Source organism: Heloderma suspectum, chromosome 1 (assembly GCF_057233095.1).
Source record: "Heloderma suspectum isolate Gila_16-S chromosome 1, 16-S_ref, whole genome shotgun sequence".
Classification (NCBI taxonomy): domain Eukaryota; kingdom Metazoa; phylum Chordata; class Lepidosauria; order Squamata; family Helodermatidae; genus Heloderma; species Heloderma suspectum.
Genome location: NC_139458.1, coordinates 343590152 through 343603305, shown reverse-complemented (window position 1 = coordinate 343603305; position 13154 = coordinate 343590152). Strand labels below are relative to the sequence as shown.

The window sequence follows — 13154 nt, the reverse complement described above, 5'->3', positions numbered from 1 at the left end:
TTAGTCTGAACTTCCGGTTAAGCGTTGAAAGCCGCCCTTTGGCCCTGAGGCTCTACGGGCGCAGGCCGGTGTCGCTCTATCCCATGGCATCTCAGTGGTGTAACCTCGACGTTCTCTGTGTGAGGGAGGAAAATCAGATCCCCTGCAGAGCGGAAATGCCGCCGCACCGTCTCCGCGGAGTGGAGCGGACGTCGCCAGAGCGCCCTCAACAGAGAAATGCGGGGCTAGAGCGACACCCGCGACACCCCGCCTCCTATCGCAATGAGTAAAGGTGCGATCCTATGCATGTTTAGACGGGGAAATGTCCTGCAACTTTTTCCTGTCTAAACATGCGTAGGATTGCGCCCTAAGAATGCAGTCCTATGTGCACCTCGATGGAAGTAAGCCCCGCTGAACACAGTGAGACTTAGTTCCAAGTAAGCATGCATAGGATCGGGCTGCATGTGTATGCGTAACTGCATTTGCACGTATCCTTCCCCTCGGCCCCGTGCCCCTCTGCCTTTCCGAGCCCCTCTCCTTCCTGTTCTCTTCCCATCTGTCACATTTTAGAATGCAAGCTCCTTTTTGCTACTACACTGTGCACATTGTGTACAGTGCCTTGCACGTTGATGGCGCTATGTAAATAATAAACAATATTAACCTGGTTTCGTTATTTAACGATATTTATGAATTGTTTACATTAAAGATATTTCCAAGTGATGTACAAAAAAGAAGGGTTTATACAGAGGACAAGATTACCTTCCTGCACATGCCTGTTGGGAAAGGTACATTTTCAGTAAGAAGTGAAAACTCTGAAGGGTTTTGTAGTGGTAGGGAATTCCAGACAGTGGGTGCTGTGATGCTAAAGGCCATGAAAGACCAAACCTCTGACGTCTTGAGTAACACCAGGATATTTTCAAATGAGTCCAGCAGCAACTGAACAGGCCAGTAGGAAATCAGGCAATCTCTTAAGTTATGGAATATGCAATAACTCTTGCATGTAAATCTCATAACAGCAGAATATATAAATCAGGAGTGAAGACTTCATGTTTGCTTGGTGGAAAACTTTTAACTCCCATTATGTTATTTTCAGACACACAGAAATCGAGAAATAAAGTACTGCTTATTTATTGCATTTATTTCAGTGTATAACATCTTGGAGCCATGGACAGTAAAATTAAAACATATTTACAGAGTAAAGGTGAAAGGTAAAGGTGTCCCCAACCAGTCGTGTCCAACTCTAGGGTGCGGTGCTCATCCCCGTTTCTAAGCCAAAGAGCCAGTGCTGTTCCGTGGTCATGTGGCTGGCATGACTGAACACCGAGGTGCATGGAACGCTGTTACCTTTCCCGCCGAGGCGGTACCTATTTATCTACTTGCAATTTCTTGCTTTCGAACTGCTAGGTTGGCAGAAGCTGGGACTGAAAACGGGAGCTCACTCTGTCACGCAGCACTCGGGTCTCGAACTGCTGACCTGCCGACCTTCCAGTCTGCAGTTCAGCACCTTAACCACTAGGCCACCGCGGCCTCTATTTACAGAGACAAATATATATATATATATGAAAAATCAAAATTTTAAACACTTAAATCAACAAAAAGCAGCACCATCACCAGACACAAGAGCAATCACATAGGGCTAAAATCAACATTCAGTTCTATCACTAGAAGCTTGAACTGGGATAAAGGATTTTTTATTACACTGCATGAATTAATTGACTTACCTTGTGCCAGAAAGTTTGCATTATCACAGCAATTGCTTTGTGAATGGCCAGTTAATAATGTGATTGTCACTGTCGTTACTTTCTGTGTCTGATTTCCTTCTAACCCCACCCCCCCACGCCATATGTACTGTATATAAACCTGAAACTCAGTAGCACTTCATGCATCTGGTGAAGTGAACTATACTCCATGAAAGCTTATGCCCCAGAATAAATGTGTTAGTGTTTAAGGTTCCACAAGCCTCCTTGTTTTAATATAAGCAAAGTTCTTTAAAGAATGTATACTCTTGTTTTGTGCACCGATGAGTTCATGCGTACATGGCCAGTGTGATAGGGATGAGGTATTTCTGGCTAACTCCAGAAACTCCTAGTGTTTTGCCTATAGTCAGAGTAAGTAAAATAATATTAATACACTGTATATTTCTTATAATCTCTAATACAGTTGGAGAAAAAGATCTCGACAATAGGAGAACTGACACATCAAAGGTATGTGAAGGGCTTCCAAAATTAAAGAAAGCCTCCACAAATTTAAAATCATTTACTATGAGCATGAAAAGGAACTTTTACAGTCGGCACTTGTAATATAAACATCAAGATAAGCTTTCAGCAAAGTATGGTAATGCATGTCAAGTGAAGGCTTGCACTCAGAATTGAGAAATAGGTTTTCTGAACAGTTTTATTGATACAGAGAGACATTTCACAGTCCTAACCAGCTTTTTAATTTTTTCTTTCTTTCAGGGGATGGGGATGAGTTGAAAGAGAATCAGAGCGATACTTGGCAATTTGTATCTTGGTATATGAGTTTAGTTTACTCCAAGGTTCTACGGGGTTTGTCCCAAGGCATAGTTCGAAAGCAAATGATACAGCAACCTTGCTGACCCTAATTAGCTTGGGTTTGATCAATGCCTGCATGAGAGACCACCTGGGAACACTACGTATGCTTCCTTGAGTTTTATGGAAGAAAAGCAGGATATAAATGTAATAAATAAATCTGACCGCCAGAGTTAGATATTAGGAAGTTCAACTGGAACGGGAAACAAAACTTTTCAGTGTGGAGTAGGTTTGATTGTTTGCTTAAACTAAAGGCTCCCAGATCAGTAAAAACAAGAGAGATGCTGCTCTCGGGCTTACAATCTAAAAACAGGAAAAAGAGATGAGGAGGAAAAAGTAAAAAGAGCTCAGGCACCATTTCTTAATGTTATACAGTGGCCTCTGTGAGGGGGGGAAGAGGAGTCTAGCTCAGCTAGTCAAAGCATTCATGAGTAGAGATGGCAAGGATGGCAGTTCACCTTGCTTTCTGTTGCATCTTCTGTTCCTCGGCAGGGCAATTGGTTTCCACAGCTTCTGTGAGGGAAGAAGAGGAGGAGCCCAGCCCAGCGGGTCAAAGCAGCAGTGAGCGTAGGTAGCAGCTCCTTGCTGTCTGCTGCTGCTTCTCTACCTCACAGTTAGAACTAGAGGCCATCAGTTGGTAAAAGCAGTAGCAAGTTGAGATAGCAGTTTATAGTCAGAGAGGCATGCCCTTCTCCAGGATACATTGTCCCTCTCATCTGGTTTTGTCTCCACTCCTGTCAGTCAACATTCTGTGGCCAATGAGCACTCAGTCCTCATTGGACTGTTTTGGGGTCCTCCCCGACTTTAGATTTTTTAAAAACCAGATTTTTTGTGCTTGGCAGACCTTCTGGGGGTTCCACCGAGCCTCTTATTCATAGATTGTGCCATTTGGGCTACATGCACACCTCAACATCAAAAACAGAGGGAATTATTTCCTAAACAGAAGAGCAATTCATCAATAGAACCATTCATCTGAAGAGGTTCTAAAAATCCATTCCCCACCCCCAATGTTCTTAACGGGTGGTTGGAGGTCTGCACTGTTTTAGCACCAACAGCTGGTAATGTGTAATCCCAAGCCATATTGTGTCCAATTAAAACAGAACACATTTCTTCAGAAGCAGACAGGATCATTTCAAAGGCACTCAGATAAGAGCTAGTGTTGTAGTAAACTAGGACCAGTCAGAGCCAGGGCCAAATCCTCACTCGGCCATGAAACTCACTGGGTGAGTTGGGCCAGTCACCACCTCTCAGCCTAACCCACAGATGCACAACTTTTTCGGCCCAAAGAGTTGTATGTTGATGCTTGCTGGCTTGGGGACCAGGGACCACACATGTGTACACACACGCATGCATATATGCACACACATGTGCACATGCAGACACACAGGCAGTCCTGATACAGATCGCTCTTTCATCGCTCCTAGCAGCAGGGAGTGATTTGTATAAACAGCTCTGAGGGAGGCAGTACAAATCGGGAGGGGGGAATTCAGCAGCACTGGGAGAGCCAGGATTGACTCTGGGCAGTCCACAGTCGAGGCATGCAGTACTAGTGCTGCTTTTAAAAATATGTTTTGGCTACATGTAGTAGTTTCTTCTTTTGGGGAAGGAGTTACTATATGGATAAATTCTGTTCTTGAACAGTCTTTTAATATTCACCAATGTACGTGCTCTTTTAAATGATTTACCTGCTTTATGGGAATTAATGAATGGTAAGCGTAGCTGGATTCTCCACTCCCTTTTGACAGCCGAAAGACTTGTGATATTACAACATTGGAAGGATAAACACTCATCTCCTATAATGCAATGGTTTGAGGACCTTAGAGCACTTTCAATATCTGAATGGGTGTCCTACAGACGCCATTTAGGAATGGATAATTATTTGGCTATCTGGGCCACTTTTGTTGAAGCCGATGTATGATTGCTAGTAAGTTGTATTGAGAGAGAGAGAGAGAGAGGCATTTCATATGCATTCATTGCTATGAATATATACAAATGTATGTATGTTCAAAAAAACTCAAAAAAGAAAAATAAGTAAAGGCGTGCAGTTCCTGGGCCACAGGCTGCACATCCCTGGCCTAAGCCATCTCACAGAATGGTTCTGAGAATAAAAGCAGGAGGTGCAAAACCATGTATGCCATCCTGTACTCCTTTAAGGAAGGGCAGATTACAAATGTTTGAGGGGAGGAGTTGTACAAATGTGCTATTTCGGTCTTTTAGGTGGAGAAGTTTGGTATTTTGAACCATAGATATATTTGTTTTAACTTTTAAAGCACTGGGTATATTCTGTGGAGGAACCTATGCTAGATTATCTTTAAGACTTCTCTGCCATTATGTTATGCATCCTAAAGACTGACAGCACAGTCCTATGCATATTTACTCAGAAATAATGGCTTACTCTTGAATAGGTGTACATACAGCCGGATACCCAATTCCAGTCTGAGACAGAGCTGTGCCTATTAACCAACTCTGCTGATTTTAGGAAAATATATACAGATATAGATTTCTTCCACACTGGGATTGCCATCCATCATTCACTTTTGACTGACAATTCAGGCATCGTTACCAACCGATTGCACTCCAGTGTTGTTTGTATTGCCCTCCTGTCTTTCTTCAGACCTGATTTGCAGCCATTTTTGCCTTAAAAATTCAGTGGCAACACCAGCCTGTCCTGTGTGTATTGACAAAGTGCTATTGGGGCTTTTCAGGATAACTCTGCTTAAGTTAGATGTTTGCTCCGGGGGGGCTCCAGCCTCTGCTGTTTTTTTTTGTTCAATGCAGCCAATGAGCTGTCCCATTATTGGTCAGTTCCTTTTCTCTGGGGGGAGGGAGATTTTACTTGTTTTCTCTCATTAATGGTTGTATTTCTTTGCATTGTGAAATATATATTTTTAATTAAAAAAAAAGTTCATGCGTAGAAACCAATATTTTTATTAAGATTTGCAAATCTAACAATAACAAAAAAGGGGGGTCATGAAAGAAAAGAAAAAGAGAAGAACATGACTTAAAACATATCCATATGCAATAATCATCAACATCTTCATTAATAAAGGGGGAGAAAAGATGAAGGGACTGGAATTAACACTATTTCAAATATATACGTGTGTGTGTGTGCACACACGCATGATATATCTGTATATATAAATGTGGAAACCAATAATTGAAGTACTCGCACCTTGTAAGAAACAGGAACTGACAAGCTAAGCACAATGAAGGGGCAATGTATTGGCTCTGCTGGGCAAGAAGCAATTAGAGGTAGAAGGTGCCAGTAGAAAACTTGCAATTAAAATTGCAGAGGACCTTTGCTAAATGGAACTTACTCCACAGTAAACATTATAGAAGGACCTTGAGTGTGAAGATGGGCACTGCTATGCTAGAAAATCAAGTGCTAAATTAAGTGCTATATTTTAATTTCATTTCCGGGTGACTGAAGAAAAACAACGACTCCACAGTGCTGAAGGGCCCTAGTGTCGAAACAACCAAGCACACCACATCAGCTTGCAAAGTCTGAGAGTGGATTTGGAACATGATCAAATTCCCTAAAATAATTGCTGACTCTCTTGATTCCCTTTCAACAGAGAGAAAGTGCTGACCACATGATTAATTTCAATTAACCAGTTTGCATGTGCATGTCTGGGATCACTTTCTTTCTTCTTGCGATTTTCCCTAGGGCTAGCATGGCCATTACTCAACTTCTCTCTCTCTTTTTTTTTCAGGTTTCAAATTACTGTGAGTTTGATTTTCCCTTGCTGAGTTGCATGTAGCTGTCCCCTGAAGTGCTCCCATCTGCATTATTTTCCTTTGTACTGCAGCAATTCTGGAAAGCACTTCATGCAGCCGATTAACACAAGACTACATGAAAAAGCTCCCCTCAGTAACCATTTAATGTGAACTATTACACTTTCATTAGCCTTATTGCTCGTGTATTTTAAGCTGTCATTATTAGTATATGTAAATTATAAAAATTAAATGCTCTGGGGGATTCCACTGTTGCTGAATGAAACCCAGATAAGTCAATTCTCTGAGCATCTAAATGGCAAATGAGGTTCAATGGAAGCAAGTGTAAGGTGATGCACACTGGGGCAAAAAATCCCAACTTCAAATATAACCTGATGGGATCTGAGCTAGCAGTGACCAACCAAGAAAGAGATCTTGGGGTTGCGGTGGACAGCTTGATGAAAATGTCAACCCAGTGTGCGGCCACTGTAAAAAAGGCAAACTCCATGTGAGGCATAATTAGAAAAGGAATTGAGAATAAAACTGCCCATATCGTACTGCCCTTATACAAATCTATGGTGCAAGCACTCTTACAATAGTGTGTACAGTTCTGGTCAACACACCTAAAACAAGGATATTGCAGAGCTGGAAAAAGTGCAGAAAAGGACAACTAACATGATCACGGGGCTGGAGTATCAGCCCTGTGAGGGAAGGTTACAACAGCTGGGATGGTTTAGCTTGGAAAAAAGGAGGGTAAGGGGAGAAATGATAGAGGTATACAAAATTATGCATGGTGTGGAGAATGTAGATAGACATTTTTCTTTGTCTCTCATAATACTAGAACCCAGGGTTATCCCATGACGCTGATTGGTGGGAGATACAGGACAGATAAAAAGCACTTCTTCACACAGCATATAGTCAAACTATGGAATCCACTTCCACAAGATGTAGTGATGGCCACCAATTTGGATGGCTTTAAAAGGGGGGTAGACAAATTCCTGGAGAGGAATGGCTATCAATGGCTGCAATCCTAAACACACTTACCTGGGAATACGTTCCCACTGAACTCAGTACGAGGTACAACTGAGTAGACATGTATAAGACTGCAGTCTCAGATAACCTTTAATTTTATAACTTCACAACCCAGAAGGATAAAACAAGCTCTGAGGTTTAAAAAAAAAATCATGACAGAGACCATTTATTGCCTGAAAAAAATACATATCTTTTATAATTAAGAACTAAATAGGGCACATGGACAAAAATAAATTGTAGTATGTACATACATTAAAAAGGATAAATAGCATATATATATTGTAATACTGCAATACATGCCCTTGTGTATTTCAGGCCAGATGTTTCATTGTGTACATTAAAAGGATAAATAAGTGCTAATATAAGACAATTTTTAGTGTAAACAATGTCATAGGCTTATAATAAGCCACCATATTTAGAGCCAACATAATAAAGCACATATTGCCTTTCACACCACCTTATTCTATTTAAACTTAACTGACCATATATTCACAAATACAATTATAAGATAGTATAAAAGTAGACAATTTGCTCCACGTTATTCACACACAACAAATACAGGCTGTAGGTTCCAAGGCTTTTCTGCAGTTTTCACAAGACCCTATGTGAGGATTTTATAGATACACCTATGGCATGATCCTTTCCTCTACAGGCACAGAGCCCATATGCTGAGGGATGCTTGTAGGGTATGGCAGGAGAGAACTCTGGTTTTCCTTGTTTGCTCCCTTGGCACACTCAGTGCATCAGGCTCTTTCAGAGATTGGGACAACTGTATCCACCTCCCATATCCCATTCCAGCCCTCTCCTCTCCATTTGACCAAGTGGAGGAAGCAGGATGAACAGAGGTATAGGAAATGTGCACAGGCCTCCATTCCACAGACTGCCCTGGTGTGGTGATGCCTGTGCACACTCGCTAGGGGGTGTGGAGAAACAAAGCTCTGTTATGTGCTAATGGATCCCTCCATCTGGATGCAGTGCAGGATCATGCCCATAATGGTTTTCTTTGCTGACTGTCCCAAACATAGGCAATGTGATGCCCATATATTCTATGTGTCTTGCCAATGCTTTTTTCCCTGGAAAAACTCCTCCTACCCTGTCCTGCCCTTTTCTGCCCTGAAATGGCCAGCCATGCTGGCACAGGGCAGCAGCACAGGGCTGTGTAGGCTGGAGGGAAAGCTTTGGAGGATGCGTGAGATTCAGCCTCTAGGCCTTATGTTGTCTACTCTAATCCAAGTATCCATCAAATGTAGCTAAAGCTACAAATAAAGGACATGTTACTAGTTATAATCCAGAACTACTTGATAAGCTGCTTTGTTCACATTCATTTCTCAGTTTGGCTTCAGAATTTGATTGTCAATACTGTCTACCTAAGCAAGGTTTGAAGTCATCACTTTGGCCATGACTTAAAAAGCAGATTGAAGCAACAACAACAACAGAGTCTGCATCTTTTCATTGCGTTCTTATTGTCTCACATACATATTTTTTCCTAAACATATTTCTCAAATTGACACATGATTATAGAGGACCCATGTTTTTCCACTGCTAAAAAAACATATAAAAGAACATACATTTGTATTGCAATCCTGTGCATAGTTACATGCTCAAAAGTTACACTGACATTTCTACAACTCAAATGAGTCTAATTGTGCTCAAGATTGCAGTCTCAATGCACATTTTAAAAGCATGACAGTCAAAATTTGTAAAAATGACTATGCATTGTGCTAGGACTAATTACTGGCAAATTCACTGGCACTACACTAAACTACTTCACTGTAAGTGCCATTTATGAAAAGGGGGCTTGGTAGCTCTCCACCTGGCTACAAAAAGCTGAGGATTCTGGAACTGCACACACAGAACTGCTCAAATTGCAGGATCTGCACTTTTAAGAAGTTATCCAAAATCCTAATATAGCATTAAATTACTTCCACAAAGAATGCTAATAATTTCGCTCTAACATTCTTCTGTTAGATAAGTAAAGACAGCTCTGTCTGTTCCCACCCTGCTTGAAAGTGGATTCTTATTACTTCCTGTCAACAATTATCTTCAGTTCTTCCTCTCTGGCCAAGTGGCAATGAGGGGAAAAAAACAGTATCATCTACCCTGAATAAGATGGTCTCAATACCATTTCCTCGCTTATTATGTAGCCACTTCTGCATTTCACAGAATCACAGAATAGTAGGGTTGGAAGGGGCCTACAAGGCCATCGAGTCCAACCCCCTGCTCAATGCAGGAATCCAAGTCAGAGCATTTATCTCAGGATCTCTCCTAGTCATCTCTTAATGACTTCAGGTTAAACTGCTGCAGACATTTCAGTTGCAACGCACTCTCAGGTCTTCGAGATGCTGTGCTTTCCCTGGGAAGTAAGTTTTGTGTCTGGACTACAGGATATTTTCAATCTATTATGGACGGTGAAACCTGTAGTTGGTAAACAGAAATGTATTTATTCCAGTTTTTCTCTCTACTCATCCTGAACATTCTGGAAGGGTCAGAACAATAATAATAAAAAAAAAACATTCAAATTCTAAATGCTAAAATGTCCATATAAAAAGAGGAGGGAAGGTTAAATATAATAAATAACATAAATAACTTTTATTCATATAGGACCTGAACCCATATTTCAAGCATGTTTAAGCCTGAATGACTGACATGAAAATGAAATCTCTACTACACATTTTATGCGTCAGTGACCAACAAAACACTCATTTGCTCTTCTGCTCTCTGTATGCTGTTGGATCTGGAATAATATTCTAATAACTGTAGGAATTAAAGGCATGAAAGCTGAATGGATATTTGTGGAAGTTTTAAGACAGAAGGCTTCCAAAGTTGTAATTTTGGCTATAATTTGTGCAAATTATGCAAATTTGCAGCTGTAATTTGCACAAATCTGTATTTGTCCAAATTATGGCCAACACACAAAAAATATATGCCAAAAGTCCCTGGAGTTTGGGGAAAACCTGCGGCTCGGATCACAAATGCAAACTGAGTCAGGCATGTCATAGAACTCCAGCAAGCCCCCAAAGAACTGGATTTCTTGGCAACAGACATCCCTAGTAGCATTGTGCAGGTGGTGTCAGTTGTAAGGAGCACCATTTTCCGGCTCTGACTGGCTCACTACCTATGGCCATTCCTGACAAAGGTGGACCTTGCCACTGCCATTCATGCCCTAGTCATGTCCAGATTAGACTATTATGATCTATGTGGAGCTCCCTGGAAAAGCACCTGGAAACGGCAATTCATTCAAAATGCAGCAGCTAGCTTGCTAGTGAAAGCTGGGTGCTTTAACCATGTTACGCCTATTTTAATTGAGTTGCACTGGCTGCTGGTTTGTTTCTGAGCTCAGTTCAAGGTGCTGATGTTAACCTTGAAAGCCCTAAATGACTTGGGACCTGGGTACCTTAAGGACTGACTCTTTGCATGCTCTGGTTATCATCTGAAGCAGTATTTCCGATCCCCCAGACTCATGAAGCTAGGCATGCAGCCACAAGAGGTGCTTCCAGATGAGGCTTTTATCATGCCATCACTCTGCCTCAGTCATGGAATTTTACTGGGAGTCCAGACAACAATGTCTTCCATACATGTTTTCCCACTGCTTCTTCCATCTGTTTTCTTACCACATAAAACTGGCTAAGGAGAAAAAGACAGAATTTTTGCACAAAACCTTCTAATTGGTAGTGCTAGAAGCCCTCCATCTGGAAGCACCCAAGGTCTAGAGCAGGGGTCCCCAACCTTTTTGGACCTGTGGGCACATTTAGGAATTTGAGAAACTAGGAATAGGAGCCTGGGGAAGGAGGACCAGCCAGCAGCTGCACCAGGTGGATCCTGAGCCTGGGCCTGCTTCTGCCCCCGCCCGCAGGTACTTAAGGCGGGGCTGCCAGAGGCTGCTCGGGAAGGAGCCTGGGGAAGGAGGACCAGCCAGCAGCTGCACCAGGTGGATCCTGAGCCTGGGCCTGCTTCTGCCCCCGCCCACAGGTACTTAAGGCGGGACTGCCAGAGGCTGCTCGGGAAGGAGCCTGGGGAAGGAGGACCAGCCAGCAGCTGCACCAGGTGGATCCTGAGCCTGGGCCTGCTTCTGCCCCCGCCCACAGGTACTTAAGGCGGGGCTGCCAGAGGCAGCGCCTCGGCGTCGCGTGAAGTGCGACGCTAAGTGCGCACTTAGCGTCGCACTTGGAGTCGCGTAGGACCTGAAGATCTACCCACCTGCCTCTCCAGAGACACCAGCAGCCACAATACCAGCAGCAAATAGCAGCAGCAGCAGAGGGCAGCAGCTTTAAAGACAAGGGGAAGGGGCAAACGTGGACTATCTGCTCCTTCTTAGCTGCTGTTCTCTTTTATCTCTTTTATATTCTTTTAAACTGTTGTGTATTTTATATCTTAATATTTTAATATGTGCCTGGGAGGACTATTGGGTAATTCAGGGGGTGGGGGAGGTGCCACCATAACTGTGGTCATGGGCAGGGGGAGGTATGGCGTTGGGGGATTAACAGGCCAGCTGAGGAGAAGAGGGGTTAGACACCTTACAGCTGTCCCCTCTTCTGGTTCTTCCCCCAACCTGATGGTTCCTGGCAGCCTTACCAGTCTGCCCTCGGGTCTGGTGGTGCTGCTGCTGAATGCCAGGTCGGCCCAAAATAAGACCTCCCTCATCCATGATTTGATTGTGGATGAGGGGGCTGACCTGGCATGTATTACTGAGACCTGGGTGGGGGAACTGGGAGGGGTCACTCTCTCCCAGCTGTGCCCTCCTGGGTACTCGGTGCAGCACCAACACCGACTTGAGGGTCGGGGAGGGGGGTTGCTGTGGTCTATAGGAATTCAATCTCCCTCTCCAGGCTTCCTGCTCATTCGAGTGCAGATCTTGAGTGTTTGTACCTTGTGTTGGGTACCCGGGACAGATTAGGGATTCTGTTGGTGTACCGCCCATCCCGCTGCCCATCAGACTCCCTGCCTGAGCTGACGGAGGTGGTCTCGGACTTGGTGTTGAGGACCCCCAGGATGATGGTCCTGGGGGATCTCAACTTCCATGCCGAGGCCGCTGTATCCGGGGCAGCTCAGGACTTCATGGCCGCCATGACAACCATGGGGCTGTCCCAACATGTCATCGGCCCAACGCATATAAAAGGACACACGCTTGGTCTGGTTTTCTCGACTGGGCAGGTGGATGGTGATCTGAAAGTGGAGGAATTAACATCTGTCCCTTTGTCATGGTCAGATCACTTCCTGCTGAGGTTTAGACTTCTGGCGGCCTTTCCCCTCTGCAAGGGTGGGGGACCTATTAAAATGGTCCGCCCCTGGAGATTAATGGATTCCAGAGGGCTCTGGGGGGGTTTTCTCCTGGTATGGCTGGTGCTCCTGTCGAAGCCCAGGTCGCTCTGTGGAATGCAGAGATGACTCGGGCGGTTGACACAATCGCGCCCAAGCGCCCTCTCCCTCTGAGCAGAGCCCGGCCAGCTCCTTGGTATACACCTGAGCTGAGGGCAATGAAGCAAGAGGGGAGACGGCTAGAACGCAGGTGGAGGAAAACTTGTGCTGAGTCTGACCGAACACAGGTAAGAGCCCACTATCGAGCCTACTCTGTGGCGGTGAGGGTGGCAAAGAGGCAGTTCTTTTCTACCAGCATTGCATCTTCTCAGTGTCGTCCAGCGGAGCTTTTCCGAGTGGTTCGCGGCCTGTTACATTCTGGGCCAGGGAGAGAGACGGTGGAACCCTCGGTAGCACGCTGTGACAAGTTTGCGCGGCACTTTGAGGATAAAGTCGCTCAGATTCGTCATGAATTGGACACCACCATTAATGCAGTTCCATTGGTAGAGGCGTTCAGTGCACCGTCTGGTCCAGTTTTATTGGATGAGTTTCAGTTACTGAGGCCTGAGGATGCAGACAAGGTGC

The 13154-nt window shown here is 44.0% G+C and overlaps 1 protein-coding gene and 1 long non-coding RNA gene across 5 annotated transcripts in view; one reads left to right on the top strand and one right to left on the bottom strand.

Moving 5' to 3' along the window:
- Positions 1 to 340: 340 nt before the first annotated feature.
- On the top strand, positions 341 to 6328 carry LOC146359611 (uncharacterized). Its single transcript, XR_014786728.1, has 3 exons — positions 341 to 416; positions 2140 to 2183; positions 6242 to 6328. It is a non-coding gene; the product is annotated as an uncharacterized LOC146359611 (long non-coding RNA).
- A 1079-nt stretch (positions 6329 to 7407) lies between these two features.
- Positions 7408 to 13154, bottom strand: part of PHACTR2 (phosphatase and actin regulator 2) — a 168574-nt gene continuing 162827 nt past the window's right edge. For 3 of the 4 annotated variants that reach the window (XM_084827766.1, XM_084827768.1, XM_084827765.1), the window contains one exon: positions 7415 to 9689. In XM_084827766.1, the coding sequence (XP_084683892.1) occupies positions 9674 to 9689 (16 nt within the window). In that variant the 3' untranslated portion in view covers positions 7415 to 9673. Of the gene's footprint in view, positions 9690 to 13154 lie in introns of all 4 variants that reach the window. The other variant, XM_084827767.1, reaches the window with a different exon arrangement.